Here is a 17,002-nt window from a genome sequence, read left to right as displayed (position 1 = left end):
TCACTCTCTCTGTCCTTCTCTCCAGATGTCAGTAACAGCAGCCATGAATCGCGGGTTGGTTCCATGTGGGACAAAGAGAGAAAAGCCGTGGTTCCCCTGGCTGTCATCTCCACCCTCACCGTCATCGGGCTTATTATTCTGGTCAGCATCCTCGTCTACTGGAGGTCAGTGCTCCCGGGGAATGTAATGTCAGTCTTGGCCATCAGCAGACACAAACTGCCCACACAAACCAGTACGCATAAGACGCTAACTGCAGTGAAAGCCTGCTGTCATGTTGCTTGGGAGGTTTAATCCTGTGGAACATGAGCTTGGTCTTAATCTTACATAGATCTGTGTGTGTGTGTGTGTGTGTGTGTGTGCACCGTGTATTCCAATATTTGTGGGGACATTTTGTTGGTCTCCACTGAGTTATGGTTAGAACTTTGTTCAGACATGGTACCGTGAAAATTCAGGCACATGAGGCATATAATCTGGTTAAGGTTAATATATAATAGAGGTGTCGGGGATGCATTATGTCTATTTGTGTGTGTGTGTGTGTGTGTTGCCACATTCAGATCCATTAAACGAAGGAAGTCTTTCAGCTGCCTTCACCTCTCTTGTCTGGGAAGTGTTTTAGTTTCTCTCAGTCGACCTTGAGAGATGCTGTTTTTGCTATTTATTCAGACTCATGAAATACAGACATGGAGTAAATAAAAGTTTCTTTGGTAATAATTTAAAAATAATTTTCCGGGCCCCAGAGATGCACCCGGTGCCTCATTGTGTCCTGTGGAGCGTTTCTTGCTGCTCACTCAGACTGTGAAATGAATGAGCTTCTTCAATTTTCCTCAAGGACACCCAGTGTTTCTCATCAAGCTCCACAAATTGTTGGTCTTGTTTTTGCACAACTCACATTGTTGTATCGCAGAGATTGCGTTGTACTAAACTGGTGATAATCCTTCACCCACAGGATTAATCCTGGTTAAAGATGCTTCATGGCTGCAGGAGCTGTAACTGTCCACTCAGCCAAGACACACACACACACACACAGTCAGGGGATTGAAAAGGGCATCTGCTTGATTATGTCAGACACTGAGACTCATGTCCATATCCTGTAGATGAACCAACAGGGGGCCACACTGCTCTAATCCTGCTGCTGCTGTGTCCTTTTTCCTTCACGGCGACACCAGCAGTGCTCATTTGGTCACTGTTGCTGTGCATTTGAGGTCAAGCAGTCGATTTACAAGACTTTACACTTGACCAAGATTGAGTTTTTAATTGACTCGCGACACGTAGACATGAGAGGAAAGAAACCAGGGATCAAAGCTGCTGGTTGTAGGACACTGATCCTCAGATTTACCCACATCCCCCCTCCTTTCCCAATAAGCAACAACTATTGCCCTGGATCCAAACAACTGTGTTTTGAAAAAGAAAATCGTTATTTTTATGGACATTTAATCTTATTTAGTCTCACAGTATAGAAAACCTGATATTTGAAGACACATTTGTAGTAACTGTTAATACATTTTCATGATTTTCACAAGTGTGTTAAGTGCTGATTTTTTTGATTGAGGTTTTTTTTTTTACAGGGGTCAAATGTGACTATTATATTGTATTAAACCTATTTCAAACTTTCATGTTATTGGCTAGATGGTTGTTGCCTTTTTGCTATATTGAGAGCTGTGTTAAAATAAATCAAATTGCCTTGTGTTTTACCTTTAATTGCTTTGAAGAGTGTAGTAAACCAAATTTAATCTTTAGATTTATATTTAATTTTTGGCTTTTATTTTATTTTATTTTTTTCTCATGCATTTAATATTTCATCTCAGAGCTCAGCCCTTTATGAATGAATGTGCCTTTTCTGATCTGAAGCAACACAAGGGATTGGAAATGTTCTTGTCTTTTTTAAAAAAAAAAAAAAACAAATGTCAGAGATGAAAAATCTCGTACTGTTGTGTTTTCTGGGCCAAATCAACCTTGTTCATAATCTGGATCATCACACGGCCTAATGTAAACATGTTCATTTGATGGAATATAATACATGGAGCTAAAATGTTGTTTCTGTTGTTCTGTTTGTCAACAGGACCTGTTTCCAGACAGCACACTTCTACATCGATGACAGTTCTTCGCCAAGAGTGATCTCTGCACCTTACATGGCAACATCGGGTAACACACACGTTTCTATTTCTCTACAAACACTCGCTATTTTTGGTAACACCTTGAATTTGTCAAATGTGTTTTCTGTAATTCAGCCTCAAATACAGAATGTCTTTATTATAAAAATAATATTAATATTACTGTTATGTACAACTTAAATGTAATACATCAAATATGTAATATCTCAAATCTTCATTTTTTTAGTCTGATAAAAAAAATATTTTGCTAAATTAACTTTTTATTATACGAGTACTAATTCAAGAGATATAAATATTTTTAAAACGCACCACCTTTTTAGATTTTGTTTCCTATTTTTAACTTTATGTCCCTTCATAAATTATTTTGCCATTCCAGACTTTTTATTTTAAATTTTAATTGTATTTATTTTATTTTGGAAAATAAAAACATGGCTATTATATACTTTGTATAACTGTAGTTTTAATATTGTATGTCATTCCAAAATACCCTCCTTCATCTTACTTTACTGTGTTTTGGTTCTTAAAATACCTTGACTTGCCACTTGTTTTCTTCTGGAACCATTTGACATATGCCGTTAAACTCAAATAATATAAAAGTGTTCTCAGTTTTCTACCTTTTTTTTTCTGTGAAACGTTTCTCAGACAAACAAATGGAGGAAAATGTCAAGGACTTTGTCAAACATGTTGCTGAACTCCATGACACCCAGGGCTTTCAGAGAGAGTTTGAAGTAAGCAACCAGTATTTTTTTACTTTTTATAATTTCATTGTTTTTCTTATTTGTTATCATTCTGTCTTGTCTTATCAGGTTTTCATTATTGGAGGAAAAAACGATAACAATTCTTACAGATATTATATAATTATGCTAACATCGGGCCAATAAGATCGATGAGCCGTTATTATTAGACATGACTAAAATAAATGTGACAAATATTTGTCCCACGTAAACCAGACTAATTACTGTAATTACCTCTCTACCCTGCAGAGGGTGCTATTAACACTGGTCAATATATGCCACAATATAAATCATAAGAAAGTCATGTTTAAGAACAGACCAATCAGCTCTTAAAGAAGTTCCCTTAAATATATTTTCCAAGTCTGCCGTGTCTCCTCTACTTCCTTTGTTGCTCTGACCTTCGCTGTCTGCCATCTGAAGTGGTTGTCTTTTAGTGGCTGTTTTGTGTGTTTGTGTTGTCCTGTGTGTAATGTGTATTTTTGCACCCCCTCCATTTGTGGTGGACCCTTCCTGGCCGCCTGCTGCTCCCTCACCCTCACTGTTCAGATTCTGAAGGAGAGCTACGAGGTAAGACGCTCCCCTGCTGCCGTCCACGTTCGCTCAGTCGTGCTCCTCCATGTGATGTGTGTTTGCATGTACGTCAGTCAAGTTGATTCAGTTCCTGTTAACACACCAGTGCTAATACTCACTGGATAAAAGCTATTCATTTCTATTCTCACATAATCTGAAAATAGAAATGCTCTTAATTAATATAGTAGAAAAGCAGGAAAGTTATTTTTTTCAAATAAGGTTTTTAAATTAAAAACCACCTGTCTCCTGCAGGAGGTGCTATAAACACAATAGTAATGCCTTTGCCCACAAGTTGAGTTTACTGGTAACACCTCATTGTTACATAGGTCACTATAGCACAGAACTCCTGCTCTTTTGTGGAGCTGTACGTCTCCAAACAATGTTGTATGAATCAAAACAAAACACTGCGGTTCAAATCCTCAGATATTTTATTAATAAAAAAAAAACTATACTGGAGACCATAATTCCTCAGATATTTTATTAATCAAAAAAAAAAAAAAAACTATACTGGAGACCATAAAACTTCATGTATTCACACACACACACGTGTGTTTTCAGGAGGTGCAGACCTGCACGGTGGACATGGAAATGACCACAGACGGCTCCAACCACCCAGACAACAGGACCAAAAACAGATACAGCAACATCCTGGCCTGTGCGTCAGACTCGCTGCAATACAATTTTGGAAATTTCAATCGACATTTAAATCAACGACTCACACCTACTGTATCCCACAGATGACCACAGCCGAGTGCGTCTGTCAACATCGGCCGACAGAGACCAGAAGACGAGCGATTACATCAACGCAAACTTTGTGGATGTAAGAAACTTCCATCTAACCTGCATGACACTCTCATTCTAAGCCACTGCACACACACCGAGACTTTCACCTTCACCCTGGGCTCTTTTCAAAGCTCTCAATCTATTAAACACTGTCATAACTTTTTTTTTTATTCCCACAATCTGTTCACCGTTTCCCTCTTATCCTCCTAGACTCAAATCTGCCAATTTCGACAGCTATTCATGAGATGCGCTGTTGTTGGCAGGAACCAGCAGAGCTCTCCATTATACTTGTCACTGCGTGATTAAAATCTAATTTTCAGTTTTGACTTGTTTTGTAAAACGCAGACTTGACTCAAAAAGCCTTCGCAGCCGTCAGGGCCTCTCTGGAGAGCTGACGTACTGGTTATAGAGTTGGTAAAAGCGTGTTGAGGATCTCTCCAGCTCACACTTTTGTCTGTGCTTCAACAGTATGATTTCATGCTGCAATAGTTGTGTGAAGGTTATCAATCTATTACCAGCCAATGCTGTGCTTTGCTCAGACTCTTTCCTGTGCTACTTGTGATTGAAAAAATAACGTGTAATATTTACCAAAGTGTGTTTTATGGTGCCAATTTATTTCAGAATATTGGAGCTTTTTTATCACTCTTACAGTTTTGCTGATCCTTTTCTTTAGAAAAAAAAAATTACACTAAATTTCAAGGTTTAGTTAGATGTGTCAAAAGTCCAGTTGAAGAGACAGAAGTGACTAGATGAAAGAAATGGATAAAGTGATTATAGGCTGGTTTAAACAACGAACCAGCAGAGGTGCTCCACATGTTTGTCAGTTTATCCAGGTCTACGGAGAAGAAGAGAAACTCTAACTCTGACTGAAAACTGAACTGTTATATTTTTCTATAAAAACAGAATATCTTTTTTCTGTAATTTACATTTTTTAATGGATGGTGAGGGGGAAAAAGTCAGTAGATAAAACATGTGAGTGTGTGTGCATTTGTTTTCTCAGGGTTATAAAAAGACCAGGTCCTATATCGCTGCTCAGGGTCCACTGAGATCCAGCACCGAGGACTTCTGGAGGATGATCTGGGAGCAAAACGTGGGCATTATTGTCATGATCACAAACCTGGTGGAGAACGGAAGAGTAAGTCCTGCTAGTCAGCTTTGTCGTTAAGTTTTAAATTTGTTTTTTCAACGTTAAGTATGAGTCTTTCCAACATGTGGGCTGACATTAGGGATATCCTCTGGGAATCAAACCCAGGACTCTCAGCTGCCATGCCTACTGACTTAAGGAATATCAATGAAAAGGCTGGGAGTTAAATGTAAATACAAAGATTTCTGTCTTCCTACAGAGGAAGTGTGATCAGTACTGGCCGACGGAGGTGCAGGAGGAGTACGGCAGTTTCCTGGTGACCACAAAGAGCAGCCAAGTCCTGGCCTACTACACTCAGAGGACGTTCAGTGTCAGGAACACACAGGTCAAAAAGGTGAAAAAAAAAACCTTAACATAAGGAATTGGGCTTCACTTCCTGTTTAATTTAGGCCCTTAATTAAAATGTTAACATTATTAATTTGTGGGATTTTTTTTCTATGCAGAATACATGAATAAAAATTGGCACCAAATATTTTTCACAATATATTGCTTAATGGACAAGTTCATTTTTGTAACCTTGGGTTTTCTACAGGGCTCAGTGAAGGGACGCAACCATGAGCGAACAGTTCTTCAGTACCATTACACCCAGTGGCCTGACATGGGGGTCCCAGAGTTCGCTCTGCCACTGCTGAGCTTTGTTCACAAATCATCCAGTCACAATCATCCACAGGACGTGGGTCCAGTGGTGGTACACTGCAGGTAACTTCTAAATCATTTCTAAATGTCATCTCAAGTGAAAGCCTCACATGGTTAGCAAGACTTGACTACAAATGTGTTTCCATTTAAGCTGCAGGAGTTTTAAATGCTGAGATCTAGTTACATCTCTCCCCTGTTGTGCAGTGCTGGTGTGGGCCGGACCGGAACCTACATCGTCCTGGACAGTATGTTGAAACAGATCAGAGAAGAAGGCACCGTCAACATCACAGGCTTCCTCAAACACATCCGAACACAGAGGAACTACCTGGTCCAGACTGAGGTCGGCCTCCCGTCGGCCTGCAAACGTTTATTCGATCATGTGATGTGTGGGGGTTTTTTATCTCTTGGTTTACTACAACATCTCTGCCTTCTGTCTCCATCTTACAGGAACAGTATGTTTTTATCCACGATGCCCTGGTAGAAGCCATAGTCTCAGGTGAGACGAATGTTGCTGCAGCTCAGTTACACAGGTATGTTGACGAGCTGCTGACCCCAGGGCCTGCTGGGAAAACACGCCTGGACGCCCAGTATAAGGTGAGAAGTTCCAAAAAAAAATTCAACAATTATAAAATGGACAACAGCTCATACACTACAGATAGATTGTAAACTGTCTTTTGTGTTTTGTTTTTTTTTACAGCTGCTTTGTTCGTCTGGATTAAAACAAAGCGACTACTCAACGGCGCTCCTCGACTGCAATCACAGCAAGAACAGAAACTGCTCTGTTTTACCTGGTCAGTCGCTGCTACTTTGACTTTGTTCAAACCAGAAATCCAATATTTTTCCTGTAAACACAAATTTTTCCTTTGTATTTTTTTTGTTTCACAGTTGAGAGACACCGAGTTCGTCTGTCTACCTCTGCAGGAGAAACGTCCGACTACATAAATGCTTCATATGTTGCAGTAAGAAAAAACCCAAATCATACAAAGTCAAATGAAATGCATTAGATGATAAAGCCAAGTGCTGGAATCTTTTACGTTTGTCTACACAACTGATTTAGAATTTTAAAAACCCAGCAAAAATAATTTAAATTTAAATAATTTGTTAACATGCCTCACAAGCAGAGAGTCATGGGTGTGATTTCCACCAATCAAGTTCAAATTATTATTTATTATTATTAATTTCTGTGATTTTCATTCCCAGGGTTACAGGCAGAGCAAAGAGTTTATCATTACCCAGAATCCCTTGGTTTCAACTACAAAGGACTTTTGGAGGATGATATGGGACCACAACACTCAGATCATTGTATCACTGCGGGGAAACCCAGCTGGTGGGGTAAGGAACTTTATATTCTGCTTTAAAATTAAAATACAATTAAAATATATATAATTATACATAGATATATAATTCAGTCAACAAATGTGTATGTGTTTATAGCTTTTTCACATTAGCAGTGAATATTAAAAATGCACTTATGTAAAAATCCCTTATGTGTCAATGACCTGTGTGTTATTAGGTCATCGATGAGGAAGTGAAGGACGAGGAGGAGGACACAGAGTCCTGCGTCTTCTGGCCCACAAAGGGAAAACCACTAACATACGAGATGTTCTCCGTCACACAGAGAAGAGAAGACCTCATCTGTCTGACCAACGAGGATGTGCTGGTGGTGGAAGAGTATGTTCTGGAAGCTAAACAGGTCAGAACCACGTGTCAGGACAATTTACAATTTGTTAGTCATTATAGTGTGTTAGTGATGCAGTCCTTTGGTCAGCACACTCTTTTAACAAACGTTGAAAAGGCAGGTTTTTTTTATTGCAGTTCCACTCCTGACCACCGGGAGTCCTAGTGGTGGAGGAACAGTTTAATTAAAAGCTAGATCAAGTCTGAGGGGTTTCGAGTCCTCAGACTTGAGAAAAATTTCAAGTCACGTCAGTGTTGAGTCACGGTTTCGAGTCCTTGGTCGAGAAACATTTCAAGTCACGTCAGTGTTGAGTCACTAGGCTTTATTTCATTCATTTTTAACAGGACGACTACATTTTGGAGTTAAAGCACTACCGCGCACCCTGCTGGCCAAACCCAGACAGCCCTGTTAGCAACACCTTTGAACTCCTCAACCTTGTCAAAAAGGAGAGCACTACAAAGGACGGACCTATCGTAGTCCACGATGAGTAAGACTTTCATTTAAATATAGGTATTTGAAACACTAGAAAATAAGGATTAATTAATTTAAACGTTTTTTTTTTCTAGTGTGGGTGGAGTCACAGCAGGAACTTTCTGCTCACTGCTGTCTCTGACTCGTCAGCTGGAGGCTGAAGGTTCTGTCGACATCTTTCAAACGGCAAAACTGACAACCCTCATGAGGCCAGGAATCTTCAATGACATGGTAAAGAATTTTTCTTTCTTCTCATTGTTTTTTTTTTTTAAGTGACAGTTCAAACTAAAGTTCTAAAACAGTCAAGCACCTTCAAGATTTAATTCATATGCTTCAATTCCATCGTTTTGCTTCTCTTAAAGGAGCAGTACCAGTTCTTGTACAAAGCCATGCTGAGTCTCATTGGAACACAAGAAGACGAGAAAGTCCTCCAGTCCTCTGACATCAATGGTACCATTGTGGTAGGAAGTGCCAGCACCGCAGAGAGCCTTGAATCCCTGGTGTGACAACTGTCAGGAAAATAATAATAATAACAATTTAAAAAAAAAAACCCTCAAACTCAAAAAACAGAAGAAACAGAAGAATGTTCTTTATTTGTAACCGAGGCTGTAAGGCAGACGTCAGAAAAACTGTCTCTTTTCTATCTGGACAGCCATGATTTTGTAATTTGTGCCTTTTTTGTATTTTTATCCTTTATGTCTAACTTTGATACAAGCTGTAAACTAACTGATGTTTTAATGTTGTAACGTTTCACTCGGCTAACGAACACCTTCCTGAACCTTTGTATTTATTGGCACTGAGCCCAAAGGGAAAAACAAAACATGGCATCTTTTTACACAACATACGATTTAAGTGTTTTATAGGGCTTATGCACTGGACTTCTTTGTACATACCATTTCAACACTAGCTGCAGTGTGCTGTTGAAGTCAATTGTTAAGTAAGGGTCAGATATTAAAAAAAAAGTAATAATCTAATGTACATAAAATTATAGTAATCTTTTTTTAATGGACCAAATTTCTATTTATACTTTTAGATTTTTTATATTTTACCATTTTTTTAGTGGATTTAAATGTAATGTTTTAATTGTAATGACCTAGTTGGGAAGAAAAGAAAAAAACAATGATGCCTTCATGTGGATCTTGTAACAGACTAAATGTGATGCATGGATTACTGACATGTTTGTTTTTTATTAGCGGGACATGAAACACTGCTGGAATATTAGGTAGGTGAATAAAATATGAGCGAAACACCAAAGTATGAAAGTCCTGGTGTATTTTGTTCCCAAGCCAAAACGATGCATCGATGGATAAAAGAAAGACCAACAAAGGTTAGTTAGCAAACGTGTTAATTTTGATAAATTACAGGGGAGAAAAAAAATCAGTTAGAAATCAAGTGTTACATACCACAAGTTTTTTGTCAATCCATACAGTGAAGTGTAAAAATACAAAAGATGAACTTTACCATTTAAAAATGGCAAGTGTCAGTTCAAAAAACAATGAATTCAAAGAATATGCATTACACCAAAGCAATTCAAGTTTCCGGTACCACCTTCAACCCAAAAGACAGAGCTGCGATCACAGACGTCAAACATTCAAATAGTTACAAATCAAATAAAAGTGAACTACACACAGGAGGAAACTCAGGGCTTGTTTTATCCAAACACTGAATCAATTGTGAAGAAACTTCACAATTGATTCACAAGAACCTAAGCTGCAGAAGCTGGGGACTCCCTTTAGCCTTAAGGTAGTAAAGATTAACCTATACTCTCAAAAAATAAAATAAATAAATAAAAGAAACAAAAGGAATACCATGAACTAAATCTTTACCAAGTCCAGGGCCTATATTCTCAAAAAATAAAATAAATAAAAGAAACAAAAGGAATAACATGAACTAAATCTTTACCAAGTCCAGGTTTGTCTCTTTGCCGAGTATATTTTCTATTAAAGAACCTAAACGCGCAATCTAACCTGTATGCCTAACAGATTACACCAGCATATTTATAAATTACCCACCTTATCCCTGCGTGTATCCATTAAACCGCGCAATTTTGCAGAGGACAAAATTCCTCTGTGGGAGGCCTCCCAAGGAGTCGTCTAAACACCACTAAAGGGCTTAAAAGTCTTTAGTAGGAAACAGACTTGGCAGATGGAGACAAACCTCTGGGCCCTGAAAGCCCAAAAACCTTCAATGAATATAATTTAGGGCCAAATAGCATCAGTATGACAGAAGAGTTCAAATGAGCTGAATGGTAAAAATAAATCTTGTCACTCCACTACCCCGTCCAAAATAAATAAATAAATAAATAAATAAAGATTATGAGGGCCATGCACCCCAAACTAAAACAAACAATCAACCATGAACTGAATCACTATGACATTGATGAGCCACTGATGAAATAACTACAAACGCTTCAGAAACCAAATCTTCATTCTGTGATAAGGACTTCACATTGACATTGTTGGAGGATGATGTTGTACCATGGATGGACCAGGTCACAAAATCAGATGGATCCAGGTCTGATTTTGGGAACTGCGTCCATGGTACAGCACTCGGTAAGTAAGAATTTGTGGCTGAGTTTCTTTAAGCAACAAGAAGAAGAGTTAGGAAAGGATAGGGGTTAGTAGTAGTGAAGTGAAGTGAAGGAAATCCAGACCATTAAATTCCAACTGAATGTAAACTAAAGCACATTAAAAATAAATTCAGGATCAAGCGTGTAGTTGAATTCATCAGTGACCACAAACTGCATCTTAAGACTTTAATTAAATGCTGATTTGTAATTGATCAAACTTAAAACCCATACACAGCCAAGCAGGGAATGGAATGGCTTCGTCTGGCAGCTGTGGTGGGCGTGGATCCTCTGGGTCCTGGACCTAAACATGAACGAGTCAAGTAAGTTTTCTATATAACAACAAACTGAGGACAACATATAGACAGAAGGACAAACCTGTCTGTTTAATGCTGCTGTAACAGAGAGTTGGCTTCTGTTTTTCATGTTAGTTGTCTCATAAATGCATCCTGCTTGACATGGCCTACACCACCATCTGCCAACAGAGGATGGGGGGTGGGGGGGGTATATGCATGTTAGGCATGTTTAGGGCACAAGTGATTTCAGAGAACCAACCAGTAGATGATAATTTATCTTTTCCCAACTTCAGCTCTCTTGGGTCCATCCCATATCATGTTGGTCTGCTGTGTCAACAGACAGAAACTCCACTGCCCCGAGACGTCATCCAAGATGAACGCTGCAGCATCATCATCATCATCATCATACTGATCCTGACACAACACAAACCAGAAGATTAGTCTCAGTTATCAAGAGACTGGACAGATGAGTGAAATCTGTGATTAAGCCAGTAAGAGTTTGGATGAGTTGAGTTTTCAGATTAGAAATCACTCAACATTTGTTCACATAAGAGTAAAAAAAAAAACCTTAAAACTCCACCCTTCTGTTCACCTCTGGTCCCTTTGATGAAGATTGTACTTCTCCTTACTTGGTCGACTCTGATCCGTAGAATCCTACAAACAGAACAGATCAGTCAGTCTGTCTGCAGGTTAAAGTAAAAATATTTATCAGTGATCAGTGTGAGGAACACACCTGAAGACATCCAGTGGTTGAGAAGATCTTGCTACTAAGCAATTGGTCCACTTGATCCACCTTCACGTTACAGTCCAGGACGCCAGAGATCCAGAGGCTGTATGGATCCCTCACCAACACCTCCGGGCCAGGAAATACCAGGGGTCTTACCAGTTAAATTGACGGCTCTTACCACAGCCAGTCAATCAGGAAAGCATTAGTGAAGCCTACACCCCCGTCACCAACTGCACCACCCACCGATAGTAATTCACTACCAGATTAAACAGCAGTAAATTCAAATAACAAGTGAATGCTCTCTCCCAGGTGCCCTGTCAATCACTCAGCTCCAAATTAATACTATACATCAGCAGCACAATTATCCTTTGCTATCCTCCTGTCAGAATCAGCCTTTTGGACACTACTACTTGAACTACAGAGGACCACATCTCCCTTGAACAACCAATACTTAAGACAGACTGAAATGTTTGACCTCTATCCAAACAACAACAACAACAACAAAATATCTGGTCACAGTTTTGAGGATACAGCATTCCAAAACCAGAGGGATGTCTAGTGTTGGAAACAGTGTCCATGCTACACCAATGCCATTGAACTTCAGACTGTCTGACAATTAGCAGACATTTCAGAGTAGTCTGACCACAGCTTGTAAATAAGCCTGCATCAGTACACAGTACTCTAACAGCTTGTTTTCATGCAGCAATGATGACTGTGTCAAACAGTTTCTAATTATCTCACTTCATCGTTAGACCAGAAAGCCAACTTTGTTGTGATAACATTTGAGGACAGTTTGCTACTAAATCTGTTCCAATTAAACCAGTTCTACCCCATCAGCTCACTTTAACTTGTAAACTTCCCACACAATCAAGAGGTTAAGAACTACAAGAATTTAAAAAAGTTTCAATAGGTCTCAGATTAAACTGCAAACTTAAAAAAAAATCTCTTCATTTGCTATTCAGCCCACAGAACTTGTCAATGCTATTTTTAAAAGATAAGTATTAACTTAATATTTACAAAGTCCAGGTTTGTCTCTTTGCCAAGTATATTTTCTATTAAAGAACCTAAACGCGCAATCTAACCTGTATGCCTGACAGATTACACCAGTATGTTTATAAATTTGCTAACTTAGCCCTGAATACATCCAGTAAACTGGTCGCGTTACAGAGGACAAAATTCCTCTGTGGGAGGCCTCCCACGAGTCGTCTAAACACCACTAAAGGGCTCAAAAGTCTTTAGTAGGAAACAGACTTGGCAGCAGGAGACAAACCAGCCTTAAAAGTTAACTGTTTGATGACATTAGAGACAATGTAAATCCAAACAGTGTTTGTCAGAATCAGTGAATTTAAATTTCACATTTCAAACATCATCAATGGGCTGAATGTTCATTACAATCCAACAACTTCAGATTCACCAGCCTTTAAAACACAGTCAAATATTAAAACTACAGTATACCTCTCAGCCCTAACTTGTACTCTGGTCAATAGGGTGAAAATTGGTGGGCAGTAGATTTACAACTGGAGTGAGATCCTGACAGGCACCCAGCCACCTGGTAATGACCATGAGCACCAAGGAAACATGACATGCACATGAAAAAACAATTACATTGAAGGTCATGCAAATGCATCTAGATTGACAACACAGACAGTGATTGTGTGTGGCATACACACCTGTCACCAATGACATGAATATACATTAACAAAAGTCTAACAGTCAAGCAAATCTACATACAGTACATTTGTCATTTACATAAGCATACAGTTACAAAGGTCATTAATATACACTGACAGGTCATTTACATAAATATACATTGACAAGTCAGTTTCATAAATGTACATTGAGAGGTCAGTTACATGAATATACATTGACAGGTCAGTTACATGAATATACATTGAAATATACAAAGTATGGAATACACATGATGAAGAGGTTCTGGATTCCCAATGTTGGTAGGTGAAGCTGGAGTTTAGTCCCTCTGGACAGCAACCGGAGAGCCGGAAAATGATGGAAAGCCCATGTTCACATTTGTGGAAAATGACCGCAATGTCCGAAGTTGTATAAAAGGACCGCAAACGCAAGAATAAAATTACGGAATGATTGAATTATTAAAACTGCCACTGAACTCTAAATTAAGAGGTAAAAATATTCCTGACTACACAGGCCACACTGGGAAATAAAGGACAGGAGACAGGTGGGCAGCCAAGAGGAAGCGCTACAGCAGCACTGAATCCAGTTCAAACCAAGCTAACCTCATCTTCGTCACTGGAAAACAACATGTTAGTTCAGCCCTGGTTCAACATCTGGTCCCACACACACGCACACACACAAAGGTTTGAAATGGAAGAAATTCTGCTGCTACTCTCCTCCACATTTTAGTTTTACATATTTTAGATTGAACAGTGACCATTATGTCTACTTAACATTGACCGACAACTAGCCGTTTTTAGACGGAAGATTTTTATGAAATGGCAGACAGGATAGAATTAAAGATCAGCACGGCAGCTGGAAAAAAGGTCATGGCGGGAGGCCATTTTAGGGGCGTAATATCAGCACGGCGGCTGGGAAAAGAAAGATCAAGTGTCACTTACCTTGTGTGTCACATTTCAGCCGCGCAACTAATCGCAATTTAGTGTTTCCTCAGGTACAGGTATTGTAACTTTTCTAAATAGACTTTAAATAAGACTATTTTGTCTGAATTTGTTACTTATATATTATACACGGACACTGTTCAGTCATCTCCTAACGATTAAATTACATTACAGAGAAGTACCTCCATTTATATACAATTCTCTCTTGAATCCTGACTCTAAAAATCCAAGGACAGGAAAGACGGAGGCTGACAGGGTAGCCATCCGGAGATAAATAATAAATTTCTGGACTCACCCTTTGTTGACAACACCTAGAAAGTAAAATTCGTTACTGCACACATTTAGACAGAACATTTTCACACAACACATCTACAAACTGCTGAGCTTAAAACCACTCCAGTCATTCACAAACTTCAAGTTCACATCACACTCTGCAGCCATTCTGTTAACTACCACGGTCAGACATCAGACCCAGAGCCAATATTTGCCTACAAGCTCAGCAGTTCAGCATCCACACCATTAAAAAGGGACCAGAGCCACAACAACTTTCAGCAGTGAGTTGTAAGACTTCACTGACTGGCTAACCATCCTGCGGTTTATGGCTATTACGCCAAAACCCAGATTCAACAGCCTTTAAACTCAAGACTGGAAAAACAGAAAGGAAACAAACCAGAGAAAAGACAGGTGGCCATTTGCTGTTTGTAATACTATGTTTCACACACCCTGTCACACACATGCAGCAAGGCTCAGCATGGGGCACAGCGGCCACAAAAAAAAAAAAAAAAAACACTCTTACTGTGTTGAAGATCTTCAGGATGATCAACCTGGAAAAGAGAGACAAAGATGAGTCATGTGAAGTACTGACGTTTTTGACATTTGTCAAATAATTACTTTTAATTTAATAATTACTAGTTAAATAGAGAACCTAAGTTTTACTCCACAAATAACTCACCTTGTCCTTCAGTTCCCGGGCCTGGACTTTGACACTACGACAACTACGACCTGGTCTCCATGTGCAGAAATCCCAATGCATCTGTTCATTACAAACATTGTTGAACACAAGTTTATTGCAATGTAAACCGTTTCTTTTAGAAATGTACTTTAAACACCAAACTGGTAAAACGTGACTGAATGGCTAAAAATATTCTCCAAACACATTCTGGCGTGCTTCTGTCAATTTTAAATTCGTTTCAGCAAAGCAAATAAATAAACAAGTCTAAGTGCAGGCTAAGCTAGTTAGCTCAAATAAATACACAGAGTAAAACCGCCAGAAGAACGAAAAAAAAACATCTTACCTTTTCCTCTCAGCGCTACATCCGGACCAGGTCGAGCCGCCATTGAGGAACAACTAGGCCCACATGTCGATTTAAACCACGTGGCGAACTTTTTCAGCGTCTGACATCACGGACGCGACTCGGTTTTTTTCTTCCTTTTGCCGCCTCTTTGTGACGTCACTGCGCCGGAAAAAAGCTGTGCAGCAGGAGGAAGTTAATTATGATGCTAAAAAAAGACTCGTTTACACGAAACGCCTGCCTAATATAATTGTACTATATATGTGTGTATAATGAAAGAGAGGGCGAGAAACATTTTAAAATCGAAATGATTCATTTTTAATTTAATAATTACAAGGTAGCTGTGGATAAATCATTATTGAAATTTTGTTTCATCATTCATTAATCTCCAACTTTGTTATCTAAGACCAATATTAGCAGGTAGATGTCTGTGTTCTTTATATATCTGTATTTATATATTTAGGAATATATAGGATTTAGGATATATATATATGAGCAGTATTTTAATTTATGATTTGGTCAGTAATTTAACTTAGTATGGGTTGAATTCAGACTAATCTGAAATTCATTTTTTGTTGTGTTTATACAAAGAGCCTTACAGACAGATACGCCTCACCTCAATGATAAAGGAGCAACAGGTCAAGGGTCACAGCTATGGAACCACAGACACAAAAAGACATGGTCTGGTGAAAATTGAGACCCTGTCCAACCTGTGGATTATAAATTTCCCCTTTATGCAGTTATGCTGTAATCTGCGCACTAAACCTGTTTCTTCCAATTGATTTGCCCGGTGTAATCCAGACTAAGACTCTTCAAGAAACGCGTCTTTTCAGAACGATAAAAATAGGTCAAGTGTTCCAACGTCGTCTTGACCAGCCACCATGTCCATCACCTCATTTGCATTTTTGACTTTTTCATAATTACATGCCCAATTATCCCCTGCTTGGTGGCCTAGTTTGCATGGCTGCTCCTAATTAAAGACACACACAGAGAAGAGGCTGTGGATATTAACGAAGACTCAGAGACACAAACGTAGGAAGGAGAAATGAAGCGTCGTCTTCAGGCTGCGTCAATATACTGTACGGCAATAATTAATTAAGCAATAATTAATGTTAGGTAAACTGAGTTCAAATATTAAAAATTAAAAAGTTGAAACAAAGTGAAAAGTGTAAAAAATATGACATAAGATAAATAAATATTTATTTTACATTTACATAATTAACAAACATAAGATAAATAAATAACTATTTATTTTACATTTACATAATTAACATTTATTAACTTGTTTATCAATCAATAGTCATTCTATTTTCACTGAAATTAGTTTGGAAACAAAAAAACAACAACAGAGAGAATCATACTTTTTTTTTTACTTTTTAAAAATTAGACTTTAGTAATTTCTTATT

The 17,002-nt window shown here is 38.6% G+C and overlaps 1 protein-coding gene and 1 long non-coding RNA gene across 4 annotated transcripts in view; one reads left to right on the top strand and one right to left on the bottom strand.

The window, feature by feature from the left end:
- Positions 1–8,942, top strand: part of ptprz1a (protein tyrosine phosphatase receptor type Z1a) — a 45,071-nt gene extending 36,129 nt beyond the window's left edge. Inside the window, exons 13-30 of the mRNA XM_025056226.1 lie at positions 26–164; positions 2,060–2,142; positions 2,754–2,839; positions 3,392–3,412; positions 3,974–4,070; positions 4,153–4,235; positions 5,199–5,333; positions 5,542–5,676; positions 5,875–6,041; positions 6,183–6,318; positions 6,426–6,572; positions 6,676–6,769; positions 6,864–6,937; positions 7,179–7,310; positions 7,492–7,671; positions 8,001–8,143; positions 8,223–8,358; positions 8,490–8,942. Coding sequence (XP_024911994.1) covers positions 26–164; positions 2,060–2,142; positions 2,754–2,839; positions 3,392–3,412; positions 3,974–4,070; positions 4,153–4,235; positions 5,199–5,333; positions 5,542–5,676; positions 5,875–6,041; positions 6,183–6,318; positions 6,426–6,572; positions 6,676–6,769; positions 6,864–6,937; positions 7,179–7,310; positions 7,492–7,671; positions 8,001–8,143; positions 8,223–8,358; positions 8,490–8,633 — 2,132 coding nt within the window. The 3' untranslated portion in view covers positions 8,634–8,942. The remainder of the gene's footprint in view (positions 1–25; positions 165–2,059; positions 2,143–2,753; positions 2,840–3,391; positions 3,413–3,973; positions 4,071–4,152; positions 4,236–5,198; positions 5,334–5,541; positions 5,677–5,874; positions 6,042–6,182; positions 6,319–6,425; positions 6,573–6,675; positions 6,770–6,863; positions 6,938–7,178; positions 7,311–7,491; positions 7,672–8,000; positions 8,144–8,222; positions 8,359–8,489) is intronic.
- Positions 8,943–9,969: 1,027 nt separating this feature from the next.
- LOC103379902 (uncharacterized) lies at positions 9,970–16,022 on the bottom strand. 3 transcript variants are annotated; one of them, XR_001760171.2, is made up of 9 exons: positions 15,600–16,022; positions 15,257–15,337; positions 15,101–15,128; positions 14,600–14,615; positions 11,723–11,842; positions 11,582–11,643; positions 11,249–11,403; positions 11,072–11,168; positions 9,970–10,997 (listed from the first exon to the last, which is right to left on the bottom strand). It is a non-coding gene; the product is annotated as an uncharacterized LOC103379902 (long non-coding RNA). The 3 variants fall into 3 exon arrangements; XR_001760170.2 differs by having other exon boundaries at positions 11,278–11,403; XR_521622.3 differs by lacking the exon at positions 14,600–14,615 and having other exon boundaries at positions 11,278–11,403.
- Positions 16,023–17,002: the final 980 nt, after the last annotated feature.

The sequence above is a fragment of the Cynoglossus semilaevis genome, chromosome 6 (assembly GCF_000523025.1).
Source record: "Cynoglossus semilaevis isolate Cse_v1.0 chromosome 6, Cse_v1.0, whole genome shotgun sequence".
In the NCBI taxonomy this organism is placed as follows: Eukaryota; Metazoa; Chordata; class Actinopteri; order Pleuronectiformes; family Cynoglossidae; genus Cynoglossus; species Cynoglossus semilaevis.
The sequence above is the reverse complement of the archived record's forward strand: the minus strand, read 5'-3'. Positions and strand labels throughout refer to the sequence as shown.